We start from the raw sequence: 14,142 nt of genomic DNA, 5'->3' as shown, positions 1-14,142 counted from the left end.
GATGACCTGGGTGTCATCAGCATAGTTAGCATATTGCACACCCAGGTCATCGAGAAGGGCAAGATATAAATGTTGAACAGTCGGCGAGATACAAGATTCCTTTGGTACCCCACAAGAGATGGCCTCCAGAGTGCAACTTAAGCTGCCTACCCGGACCTTTGCGTTGCGGGGTCCCAAGAAGGATGTCACCCACCGAGCAGCCTCATTGGAACATCCTGCTACCTCTCGCAGCCTGGTGATTAGGAGGGAGTGATCCACGAGATCAAAGGCCGCAGAGCGGATGACACAGATGAACTCTGGCAGCGTTCTTTAGAAGGCAATGAGGTTTATTTGGTATACCACCTGACTGGACTGTGGGGGGGATATTAACGCAGCATTGACATCACTGCCCCAGAGTGACAGAAGTTACATTATTTTAACCACAGCAATACTCCCAAAGTGCAAGAAGGATTTGAGATTGCCTGTGTATCAAAGGAATCTTGTTTTTGTTGATTTTTCAAAAAGCCTTAAAAAAGGTGTATTTTATTATAATTTAAAATAAAAAAACGTTTTGCCAGGAACTACAGACACTAATAAATGAGGATGATTAACATTTCACGATCAGTTAACACGGATATTCTTCAGTTGCTGCTTCTGTCCTTCACTGAACTTTGGATTTATTTTTCTGAACTGAAGCATTGAATGCTCACAAAAAGAGCAGGGGAGAAATATGGATGAAAAAACTGTTGTGCAGCGAGATGAACTGAAGAAACATCACTGGCCTACAATGTAACAGCTCGCCATTCATGATCTGTACTCAGGGCCGGTGCTATCACGAGGCAAGGTTAGGCACTTGCCTATACGTGAAAAATGTTAGAGCGGCAAAATGTTGCTTTAACTCACACTACATTTGTATAGCCTTGCTTTGCCTGTGATGGCACCAGCCCTGTCCCCTGTACGCTGTCTACAGGCTGGCGGCAGCAGCAGAGTCAGGGACCAGGCGGCGCCGTAAAGGTTGGGCTCGGGTCAGGCCTCGGTCACAAGCGGCATCATGGGTGTGGCAGCGATGGCTGGTACCTGTGCATTACGAACGGAGCACCCCACGTGCCCTTCTGCTCCGTCTACTGTGCATCGTTAGAAGCAAGTACCAGGCATCCCACGATATTCAAAGGGACTTCGTGGAGAAAACGGTGCAGGCAGCCGCTGAACAAGAAGAGTTTTCTGCTAGTGCCTTGGCAGAAGGAGCTGATTAATCAGGTGAGCCAAACTGGCCCTTTGCCCTATCTCTGTGTCATACCCTTGTCCCTGTTGCTGTTGATACCCCTCTCTACAGTGCCTCTGCAGTTTCCGTGCATACCTCTTACTTGTAATAATGCCTCTATCCGACCATCAAAATGAATATCCCCGCCCCCACCCACCCCTCCCTTTAGTGTGTACATGTTCACCCTCTCTGGATAGTGCCCTATTCCCTGCATGGTGGTTGACTGGACCCGTGTACTTGGGCTGGCTCCTCTATTATGATCTCATTTTAGGCCTTTGGTATGCAGCAGACCAGTGGCCCATGGAGTCCGGGACCCATGGGCTCATGAAGTGCCTTATAACTGTTTAGAAACACCAGTGCTGATTCTTAACCAGATAAAGTTCAAGTGTGCTGCAGAGCGGGCTCAAAGTCCATCATATCTGTAACCATAGAAGAAGCACCAAGGGCAGCATTGTTAGTCCAGCCTTCGAACATCACACATTTTACATACATGAGAAGGTAAGAGTCTGGCTGAGATACAGAGGAGTATGGCTTTTTGACTTTGAAGGATAAATGCCTACTCACATGGTTTGCTGGTGGGCTGTCCAGGGATGCTGGTCTCCGGCCATTAAGAAGTACCTGTCTTGCATTGCTCATAGTGAATAACTATACACAGAATACAGGAACTGACAAAACCACCCGCAGGTGAAGAAATCACTGCAAGTCTGGCTAAAGTCATAGAGCTCACACTTTTCCACTCCACTCATTCTGTATTAGGGGACCGTCACATCTGCCCAGCAGCACCTCCAAGGGCTGTCATTTGAGATTGTTTGCATTTGCAGTCTTGAAGTGGTGTGTACTTGCCTATGGAGCATCGCAAATCGAAAAACTTGAAAAGACAAATAACTACCGGGAGTCGAGTCTTCCATAAATGCAGTGTCGGGAAGTGCAAGGTGATTTTGTGGTGATTTACAGAGTGGGCAGTGATCATAAATCCTCGATCACATGGTGATTTGTTTGGTAGCAATTTCTAAATGAGTTTGAGAGTAGTACATTTGCCAAATGGAAAGTGTCTACTTTTCCAAAAAAGCCACTACAACCGCTGAACAAGCATTGGCAATGCCAAACGTTTTGACTGTGTAGGATAGGGATGGGTTTTTTCCAGGTACTGCTGTAATGGTACTAACTGGCCATTATTGGCAGCGGCTGTAAAATGATGCTAGTACCTGTGCATATAACAGAAGTACCTGGCAAATGATTATTTAACCTGTTGGCTTTGGCAATGCTTGCTTTTAACAGAACTTCAGTGAAGGACATGCACACTGCATATACATCAAGTGACTGAAAGCACACTTGGTTAAGACATTTTCATTACACCATTAGTGGATGTAAAGATCCAATAAAGACATTAATTTGCAGAAGACTTAATTGAAATAACTGACAGGCATCTCAACCAAAGGTTAATGCTACTTCTTGATAAAGGTAGAACAAAGAGATCCCAAGAGAATGCGCTTATAGTGGGTAGAAGTAGAAAGTGGGTGGAATCGCCATGGGGATTAGCATGGCTGTGGGTAGTTAATGGGTGGACAAACAACCAAACAATACCTACACGTTTTGTGTCCCTCAACACATCCCATCACCTTCCTAGCTGTACTCCAATGCAATAGTTTCCATGTATAGGTGGTGCTTAGGATCACCTAGTAGGAAAAACTAAAAATGCCAATGTCTTCTCTATTGGCACACAAAAAAGCTGTAGCCTAAATAAGCTCCATATAAACTAAATTGACCGTTTTTGCACTCTGGTGCATCAGTGCAGAGGGTCTTCAGGGGAAAATGTCACTATTTTCCAGTCTTCTCGATCTGCCACTGCTTGAAAGCACAAGATCCAACACCATCGTCCACATCCGTCCATACCTATACTTGAGGAGTGTGCTACACAATTACAGTATTCACTGTGGTGCTTCATCAGTTGTTTCTATCAACTACATTATAAATGCGATCGCGAATTGTCAACTGTCAGTTTCCCAGTGTAATGGCAGGAGCAGGGATGACTCTCGATCACACACACCTTTAATACATTTATGCTGCCGCTATGCAAAATATGGTGGCCAATCAAAGGCCAGCAGGCTGATGCCTCAGAGTGGGCACACCACGCCTGGGAAAAGACTGGCCAAGGGTGGCTCCCCTCCATAATCAACGTGGTGCCAGCTCCCACTCTGCCACTGTTGTGACAAGGTGCTGGTTGCTACAGTATTTAAGTGTGTTATATGTTGATCTTTCCACTATCTTTTATTAAATATTGTGCCCCCTTGTGGTCGTCTCTTATCTTTCCGGGTGTGTCTGAGGGATGCAACAGAGGGTATTGGCCATTGCATGTGGTGCGAAGAGTAGTAATGTGGTACCCTGTGCTGGGAAATAGCTCAGTCCTCACATGTCACTCTGGAGGGTTGTGATTCATTGGTCTGATTTTGGCACTCATTGCCTTACCTGTTTACCAGGCCACTATGAACTCATTGGCCCTCCCATATCCATGCACAAGGCTCTGGACCTCACTGTAGCGCTTGGGAATCAGGGGTATTGTGACAGGGCCGTTCAGAGTGGTCATCTCTCCCATGTGGGAATGTTTACCACAGAATTGCCTTGGGTGATTTTGGCTTGTGAGTGGCTGACCCTAATATTAGGGGCATTCTAGTGTGGGTATTATGACAGTCTCTTGATAGTTCTGACTTATACCAGAGGTACTGCACGCTATGCAAATGAGGTGGTGGGTCTCAAGTTCAGTGTATCCGACATGAGAAAGTTATGGAGCGGACTTGGCTCTACTGAGCACTAACATCGACACATTATTCCACCTCTACCTTGGAGGACAGACTCCATGACAACAGAGCGATGTGTGATCTTGTGCTTCGTGCTGGCATCACCTTTACAGGCCACCTCTGGAAACTTTGCCTGTAAAGGATTTTGACAGTTCCCTAGTATTCCAGTGTCCTGCAAATGTCGAGACATGAATTCTGACAGAAGGATTCTTGAAGCTTTAGGACACAGAGTGAGGCTGACCTGAAATTTAGAAAAGGTGTTCTAAATGATTACAGTGTGAGGGCAGAGTAGGTCAATCTGAAGACATCCTCCACAAGTGCTTGATGGTGATGGGCATCTAGGTTCATCCTGGTTAGCCCTCCACCATCTCATCATTAGTTTTGGCTATTATGTGGAACTGAAGAGCCACCTTTCAGCTGAAACCATTGTCAAGGGGAGGGGAGTTACAGGAGATGCGATCTGGGGAGGAAGATATTTTGGGACTTGCAATCTGTAGAGGTACACACAATGAAAATGTTATCTTTATAAAGATAGTGACATGTTCTTAACATTAATATATGCAACAAAAGTGCATAACAAGGAGCTGGAAGTTTGTGACACAATCTCCATACCTAATGTAGTTCATTACACAACTTCTTTCAGTGTGTGTCTGAAAGTAGAGTAAGTACAGTGGTGTTAAAAGAAATAGTTTCAGGCTTACATTATTTTACATTTTGGGAATATATATGAACCCACAAATTGAAAACCTAAAATATTTACACCAAATAAATCTTTGTAGGTGTGTGGCCAAGTGCTTAAAAAGCAGAGTGGGTTACAATCACTGCTTCACTGTTTACCCAAAGTGTGTTATCCTGGACAACTAATTGAATCTCTCTCCGGCATAACTGTGCACAGGTGTCTAGCATGCATTACCAAAATCGTTTTCCTACTGCTTGTATTGCCCATATATAATTTACATAAAGGATTAGGATCCACTTGCTCAGCATTACATTTGTTGTTGCTATAGTTTCATTAACTTGTTTAATCAAACCTGTATTTATGAAACACAGAGGCTTTAATTTGACTTCTGAAACCTAACACTGAGTAAATGTGAGGGTAAGGAAAGTGCAATGAGATCCAACCACAGCAGAAGACGTAAGCAATGTGTTAGGTGCAGGTAATGGGGTTGCTGCAATTGGTAACACAATGAAGATGGTTGGTTGAGAACAGTGAGGATCTGGGGTGGAGTGGGTGTGGGGGGCGCCAATCTGACAGTTTGCCTAAGGTTGCAAAATTCCTTGCACTGGTCCTGTCCGTACTGTATCATTAAACAGTAGCTATTAGTGGTTGTGAATAAATAAACATTTGAGGTTTTTGTGAGAAGACATTTCTTATAAATCAAGGCTCTCGTGATTATTACACCAGGGGAGGAATAACATGTACAATTAAGCCAATACCTTTCAGAAGACAGTTTTAAAAATAAAAGTGGAAGCCCCATAACAGCGCATCCTTTGATGTTACAGAGCAATAGGTTAGTCCGCGATATTAATGGATATAGTGTTCTGGGAGAGGAGGGACGGGTAGCGGGTGGGAATGGCATAGGCATTAGCAGGACCATGGAAAGTCAATGGGTGGGTAAACAAATCAAAGATCCAGAGGCTGTGTACTCTTCCTCACATCCCATCTCTCGCCAAACTCCCATGCCAATAGATTTGGCTTCTGCGTGTTGCTACATGAACTGGACAGACTTGTGGATTTCCAGCCGCACGATTGGTAGCTTAATGTTTGGAAGGACTATTCAGTGTCACTGGTCAACAGCAATTGCAGAATATGATATAATCTGTAGATTTAAATGGCAAGACTATGGGCTTGGCCACACACTCAAATCACAACTAGTCCCACAACGTGTCCCTCAACTCCTAGATCATCGTTTCTATGCCATGACTGAAGCGTATTTTTTCAAAAAAGACAAATCATACAGGTTTACCTACAAATGTACCAAATTATTGCTGGGAAAATTTATTTTAATCTTCAGGCAAGGAAGTGGCCAGTGTTTCAGTCCAAGAAAAAATGGCCAGTCAAAAATTAGCCCACCATTGTTGATTATGGTGGAATAGGACCCCGATTAAAATTATGAGAGAACTATAGAGGTCAGCAAAAAATAAAAATCCTTGTTAATGCTGCTTGAGTGGGCAAACAGCTGTAGCTATAAAGACCAAACCATGTGTTGCCATTGGGGCTCACTCTGATTTTGAGAATACCTGTAAAAGGAGCTTCATAACTTGATTTTGCAGCTGAGACTAGGGAACAATTCCAAGTGTTGGGGCCTCAGGAAGCAACCCATATGTACAGATAGCTAGACATGTGTCTTAGAAGCAAAGGTCTGCAGTGTCTTCGTCCCATTTTCTATCTATTATATCAAAGTACACATCCTACAAGCACACTTTGTACTGTGTCACTATTTTTTTGTATCTAAATCTCTCAGAGCACGAACGGTGCCGAGGTCTACTAATAGGGCGTAAGTAACCACTTTCCAAACAAGGGGAAGGCATCCCGCCTGTTATTGCACACAAGAGGTTGCATTTTAATGCACATGGTCAAAACCCAGACATTACAATACATTGTCAAAAATCTGATTGGCAGACAAAGTAAGTGTTAAACGTTGTCAGGAACGGACAATTGGGTCCTAAGTAACAAAGCATATAAAAGCCTGCTGGTACAAGCTGCTGAGATCAATGCTATTATTTCTGTGTAGGTCCAAGCACATGACGCAGGTTCTTAATGTCCTCCCATTTGCTCCCAGTCTGGGCAATACAAGAATTTTAAGTGCTGCCATCTCGTTGGTATCCAGTGATAAAGTCGCCTAGGAAAAGGTTGCACTCCCACAAGAATCAAGCACTTTCCCAAAATATTCTAGGACTGGAGTTAGAACAGTAATTAACAACCATCCTAGAATATGTGAGGGAAGGCTTTTAGGGGTGCAAGAAAAAGAATAATCGCCTACCGGGTAACTTTTTACCAGGGAGTATTTTCACATAGAACCCACCTAGCACTGTTGCCTAAAATACCTGGCAAAAGAAATATGAAATGTGCAAATAAGAGAACATATCTTCAATCTCTAGTCACCTCTATGTGATAGTGTTCGGATTGTCCATCTGCTGAGGGTGAAATAGCCTGAGCTTTTTTACCTTTATCAAATACATAAAACAATGTGGGTAATTTGGTCTCTAAAAAGGGGAGTATGCTAATCAGAATCCCTTTTAATAAAGGTCCATACCAAAATCACAGTGCATAAATGTGTTCTTGCTGAGCCAGTCTCCTGGCAAATTCAGCACCTGAAGCACCAGGCAGGCTGAAGGGTCACCTGTACTTTCCTCACAGCTGCTGTAACCCAAAGTCACTGCAGACCGAGGATACTGTAACTTATGCACCTCCGATTCAAAATATAAATCTCCCCCCAGCCTCTCATCTGGTGGCTGGGTAAGCCATAAAAATAAGTCATACCTGGTTATGGCATACTGACTGATAAGCGCACACAATTATTAAAGCCACACCAATTTAATATCATACAAGTATCAACCTAGACCAGACCAGATATGTGAGGGCAATGTGTATTCATGGCAGCCAGGCTGTCTGTTCTGCTCCCAGCAAGACAATAGCCACAATGCTGCCCTCTGATATCACCAGGAGGAAGGTAATGCCCCCCCTCAACTAAAAGAGCACTCATCAGATCTACTTGGAAATGTGCTTTCAAGGGGGCACTTGCATAGCAAAGGCCAACCTCACACGAGGCTGCTGCACACCAAAGGGCCTTTGAAGTTGCAGGCATGGGAAGGGGCAGGAGTTATGGTAATCAGAGAGGGGACTGGACCTGGGAAAAAGGTTCCATAATCGTTCTTTTTTGTGGGGTGTTCTTGCCTTCCTGTCACCCTCAATTTCCGGAGGAACAAGGCACTTTGGGTATCATGTAAAAAGGCAAGAATCACTTATTACAGCAATTGGGGTTGAACCCAGTATAGCAGGCTTGCTTCGGTCCAATCCACTGTGACCATTTACCTCTATAAGGGAGGGGTCTCCAACTGCTTCCTGGTTTCGTTCCTGTCAGCAAGAAAACCTCTCTTGGAGCATATTGGGAGCATAGTCCATTCCAGAGTCCTCTGCCATAGAGGTGAAGACTGGTGCATCCAAGGCAAAAGAGAGCACTGTTCCTGAACGATTCTCTGGAAGCAGTGAGGGTGCACATTAGCGAACTAAGGCCTCAACTGCTGCTGCACTGGACCCAGGCTCCTGCTCAATGCAGGTGAAGACTGCCACTTGTGTGTGCCAGCCACGCTCCCAAGCATGGGCGTGCAATAGAAGGACTAGCCTAGTCACTGGAGACCCTGGATTGGGTCTTTCAGCAACCCAAAAGTCAAGGAGTAGCTCTGATCCCTAGATTCCTGCATTTAACTGCTAGTGAGCAAGACCGACCTGAACATCGCCTGCCTGTCCCGTCCCTGGCTTCATCATGCCACGTGTTGTAATCACCACCTGAGGAACCTACTGAAAGCCTAGCTCAATGCTGTTGAGCCACCAAAGACAATAAGTTACTGTGAAGTGACCCTGTCCCCCGGGTCCACTTTGAGACCACAGTGCTTTTTAAGCACCCTTCGAGTATTGGGTTTTTGCTTGCGTTTTCTAGTTATTTGCATTTTTGAGTGTTTAAAGTAATATATATATATATATATATATATACATATATATATATATATATATATATATATATATTATAGAACTTAAATTGTCCATTCTTTAATTTTGGAGTCCTTGTACTATTGGTGTTTGGGTTGCTACTGTTTTGACAGTGATGTTGGATACTTATACCTTTGCGAACCAGGATGATTGTAATATAGGACTGATGATCTCATAGTCTGTTTATACAGTTATAACTAACAGTGCAATAAGTGCCAAGGACGAGTATGCTCGTCCTTTTTGCATAGACTTGCATGATAGCCTGGCACTTAAGAGGTTAAAGTAATTGCAGATAATTTTCCTTTCTGTATCTATGTTTTATTTTGTCATTTCAATTGTGTTTGAAGTTACGCGTGGGTGGTATAAATGAGATTAGGAATGTCAATGGTTGGTGCATTGATATCGAGTAGGGTGTGGGAGTAGTGCTTTTGATGTTCTCTGGTGTGTTAGGATACACATTTCTTTTTTGTAACCAGGTTGGTTGTTTTTATTAGATGACTGATGCACTGTGTTTTGTTTTGAAAAATTATGTCAACTACAGTAAAGATAATTTCAACATGACTCGAAGGTTGTTTGAATTAATTTGATGTACATTACTATAGGGCACTTTTTTCCTTGGGTTTGTGTGCCTATGTTCCAGGTCTTTGATAGTGCCATAGCCCCCTAGAAGCCTTAGCTTCACCTCTTTTCTTTGTCCCTGGGTTGCTAGTGTTGCCACCTCCCACGCTCCTAAGAGTATACCCTGCCCTCCTTCACATTCCCACAAAAGGCAAAGGCGATAGATAGATAAAATAGATAAAATAGATTAGATAGATTAGATAGATTAGATAGATCTCTGTTGAATGTGCTCGTTTCACTTTTATGATTGGGATCACTTGTGGTTTTGTAGTAGTGTGGAGCTGAGTAGGCTGCTTAGCAACTACTCATCCAAGTACTCCTGCAGGTTAGCAGTCATTTCATCACAGACAGTCACTAAGAAGCCAGCACAGAGAAGAGCGTGGGGTGACTGCCTTCAAATTCAGCAACAACATGCCTAAAAACCCCAGGCATCCTGTGAGAATCTCTGAATATTCGGTTTTGTTTACGCTACAGTGGCCGCAGGATTTCTCTTTCGTTTACAGGGGTATGTATACCCTTTACCTTCCATTAGGCTTCCTACACCCACCCCCATTTGTTCCTACCCTCTCCCTCACTGTATGGGTGGAGGAGAACACGGTTACACAAGCCAGACTTTTCCGAGCTGGCATCTGAACACAGAACGTGAGAATCAAGTACACTCCAGGGAAGCTTCAACTGCCCACTGGGTCCATAAAGCCTACCAGAGAGAATCGCGGCCACCTCTGCTCACGTCACTACAGGAACGTCCAAGTAATATTTGTATTATGTAGTCCCCTACACGTACACCAACTTCTCCTGCCGTCTTTAAGCGCATGAGCACGCCCTAGTCTCTGAAGTGGCTTAATCTGTGATGACAAACTGCACATCCCCAGAGTAAATCAAATGTGTTGAAAATAATTGTACGAGTCTGGGTGCATAAACATTCTTGCTTTCTATCCCCTAAAATCCAACGAGGCTTCAGTTGTCGGAAAGGGAGTCTTACATGCAACAGTGGACAGTTGGCCTGCATCCAGGTTCTACCTTCAGGGCACACAACGCAATCATTCATTTCAATCGCAATCGGTCATTTCAATTCAGTTTGTACAATAAATATTGTTGGGCGTAAGATCGACAAGATGGCTATGGTTGGTTTGGAGGGGGATGGGAGACGGGGTTGGGGAATGCATCCTCCAGCCCCCTGTGAGCAACGGCCAGCCACGTCTTGGGATGTTGCATATAGCTGCAACTGAAAGATGCTCCTGGCCTTTTATCCACACTTCTAGGCGCACACGCGTGAAGACAACCCAATATGCATTATGACACGACATATTTAGACTTCTTCAAACAAAGCGTATTCGGAATCTGAAGGTTCTACTCCACGACGGGGAGAATGTCACACACCCAAGTGCACCTGCAACGGAGGTGAGGCAATACTGCAAACTGGCGGCAAATACATGGTCGTTGTGCACGGGCCTCGGGAGACATGCGTCACGCAGGCACACATTGTAGTACCCGTGAGTGAGGGAGGGCACAATAGCTGTATTCTTGGCCAAGAAAGGAACCCCACACATACCTATTAATTCATGTAGATAATTACACACGCAAGGACATTTAGCGGTTTCCGTACTTCGACGATATAGATTACGGTCCTCCTAACCAGGAGAGCAGCAACGGGGTAGCTAAAATATTAAATTTGTGAGCTGTATCCGCAAATATAAAAGCGGACCCAAAACAAAATGATTAATTTGGGACAACAACAAAAAAGTCCCGAATTGATGCAAGTGCATGTTTGCATGACACAAAATAACTAGGCTGTGCGCTTTAGTTTATTCCATCTTCAGTCCCCTTGCACAACTTGAAGGGACAGTTAGATACGGCACTATTTTCAAATAATGCACCGTTGCCAGCATCTACCAAAGAGGGCGTGCCGCGTTTGCATCAGCAACAGCGCCATCCCCTCAAAGCAGCCCAGCTGTGCATTGCTGCCGTAAACGACCGTTAAAATGGCGAACACGCGTAAATGAGGTTTACAATTCAAGTTTAAATCATTTTCCTGCCAATAATACCCCAATTCATGCCACACCACAGACCTATGGCTGAACCCCTTTTTCAAGTGGATGACATCGGCAGACGAACAGGCGATCGACCTGTCCTCTGCTCTGGCAGGATCACCCGGCTGCCTGGATTTTTAAATGCAGCAATTTCTGATACTGCAGCTAGCAGATCGAACTGGCAACACAAAGAGAAACCCAACAGACCGTTAACAAATGAAGAGCGCGCTGGCTGTTCAGCAGCACACACAAGGTGGGTGCCTGGGGCGGCTGGTGGTGCACCTTCACCTGCGCATTCCCCTCCGCCCCCACCTTACCCCGCAGCCCCCTCCCCCAGCACACGCATTGAGTCCTGGCTAATACAACTTTAATAAATCGAGATACACAGCAACATGTGAAATAAGGCATGCAGAAAAATAATGCATGGCTAGAGCCTGAAAAATCCTAACACCAACACGATCATTCAGAAGACAAATGCCCAACCAGCTCTTACTCTCAAACATGTACTCAATGCACACCCATTATAAAATAGGTATGGATTGTAACTAACATCAGTGCCCTCTGCTGCTCAGCAAATCGAGAGAGAGCTCCCAATTGCAGAAAAGCACAGTTGCACTGAACAAGAGAACGACCTGAAAACAACAGCATTAACGATGGGAATGACCTACTTCGTCTCTCAGTAAACGTGGCTAACAAAGGAATTATGCAAAAGCTGTAGGAGCCCACCACGATGAGGGTCAGCAAGGTGACGTCGCAGGGCTTGCCCGAGACCGCCGGCGGCATGAGCGTGGAGTTGATGAACAGATGAGGGGAGAAGTCCGTCTGCGTGCAGCTGCGGTATCCTCCCGGTACAGTCATTTAAAGGGCTCAGAGCCGGCTGACAGCTGCAGCCATGTTCAGCCTCCACGGTGCGCGCTGCATGTTCTCAGTGAACTCGGGTGGAAGTAAGCCGCCCGCAGCTTCTAGGCACAGGCCAGGGGGATTAGAGCTGGCAGAAAATCAAGACGCGGGGTGGGGGGTATTCAAGCCATCTTCCTCATCTGAGCAACACATCCACGCAAGACCACTCCCCGCCCTGAAGGGATGGACTCAAGCGTGTGGGCTGAAAGACCCTCTGTGAGCAGGGATCACAGGCAGGAATCTGGTCGCGACACTGCGGTCAATATGGCGATGACTGGACCGGGGCAGAACACGCGCCTTGTTCCACGGGTGGATGTTTATCCCTGGCCCCTACTGATGAATAAACATGCCGAATGCTTGCCGGCACGCGACAGCTTTCATTTCAGGATAACAATTGCACAGTAAGCGGTAACAAGCAACACTGGGAGGGTTAGGGCTGAGTACTACACTGCAGCGGAGCAGTTCACGTCAGGAAACGATAATGAAAAGCAGATGGAAATAATGGGCGCAAAGCTACACAAAAAATGCGAAGGGGCGGGCCCACATACCACAAGGCAACCCATTCATCCGATTTGTAAATGAAATCTCAAACGCCAGCGCGCACCTCAGGTTCAATATTTAATGAGTGCAACCCTGTTTACACTTTGTACTCGATGACTGCGGTATTCAGGATAAGAATTACTTGGAAACGACGGAGCTGTGAGAACTTGTGCTGTGCAATCCGATCATCACTACTTAATACAGTTTTTAAAACAACTGCACGGTACCCGTCAAGCACGCCAAAAATAGACTACATTTAAAGGCATTCCAAGACACGCGGCTGGAGTTCATAGGGAAGCAATGGGATGGCCTCTCCAAGACAGGTTCCGCCAAGGAACTGGAAAAATAATACCAGGGCAAATTAGCCTTGCGTCAAAAACACGCTTTAAACGTTTACACTTTGGCATGCTGACATTATAGCTTTCATAACTGCCATTTTAATGTTTGTAAACTTGGTGCCGAAAATACATCGACGAGTTGAGCCAGGGGTTTTGTCTGCTGTTGGAGAACACCACCAAGACTGTACTGCCGTTCTGAATGCTTGGCGATTGTTGTTTATTGTGTGTGTGAGAGGGGGGGACTTCTAATGAGTCCACGGACACCCCTCCTTGTGAGGCCTACTGGGTGGGGGCCAGTAATGATAATGATGTGTTATTTATATAGTTCTTTAATCTAAAGCGCTTTACAGAGCACATATTTACATACAATATCGCCCAACCGAAATTGGTACTCAGTAGTCTTTGTTAACATCAGTGACCTGTTGGCCAGGTGTCTGCTGAACTTTTTCAACCAGAAAAGAAAGACTTTTGCCGTGATCTATGTGATAGAGACTGCACAAGGATTTCAACTATGCCCTTGGCTGAATGGAGAGCCAGTGGAGGGCTAGGATTGCTGGTAAGATCTGCTGTGGGCATTTCTATCCAATGATTATATGGGCTACAGCATTTTGGACAAGCTGGCGCCCACAGAACTTGACAATAATATAATATCGGACCAACAGAACAGGGAATAGCTATTCACAACATTTATTTATCAATACCAATAAATGTTCCATTTGTTGATTTCTAAAAACCTTTATTCTCATATCAAAAAATTCATAAAAAATATATAAAATCAAACAAACAAATATCTGCATCAAGCATTCATACTGATTCACTCCTACCAATCTTTCCACTCTTTGTTTTGTTATCACAGTATACATATCTTTTTGTCTTTTGGCCTCCTACATGGACAGCCTCCAATTTTTGTTTACACAATGATCAAAAAAGTCCTCTATCCACTCCTGTGATGGTACTGCCTGCGTGTTCC

General features: G+C 44.8%; 1 protein-coding gene across 3 annotated transcripts in view; it reads right to left on the bottom strand.

Moving 5' to 3' along the window:
* MTUS1 (microtubule associated scaffold protein 1) overlaps nucleotides 1-14,142 on the bottom strand; it is a 1,716,559-nt gene that overhangs the window by 777,361 nt on the left and 925,056 nt on the right. The window contains exon 1 of one of the 3 annotated variants that reach the window (XM_069631570.1): nucleotides 12,063-12,712. The exons of the other annotated variants lie outside the window; for them this stretch is intronic. Coding sequence (XP_069487671.1) covers nucleotides 12,063-12,252 — 190 coding nt within the window. The 5' untranslated portion in view covers nucleotides 12,253-12,712. Of the gene's footprint in view, nucleotides 1-12,062; nucleotides 12,713-14,142 lie in introns of those variants that run through there. 3 annotated transcript variants of the gene reach the window in all.

Source organism: Ambystoma mexicanum, chromosome 6q (genome assembly GCF_040938575.1).
Source record: "Ambystoma mexicanum isolate Mex_15411 chromosome 6q, UKY_AmexF1_1, whole genome shotgun sequence".
Classification (NCBI taxonomy): domain Eukaryota; kingdom Metazoa; phylum Chordata; class Amphibia; order Caudata; family Ambystomatidae; genus Ambystoma; species Ambystoma mexicanum.
The sequence above is the reverse complement of the archived record's forward strand: the minus strand, read 5'-3'. Positions and strand labels throughout refer to the sequence as shown.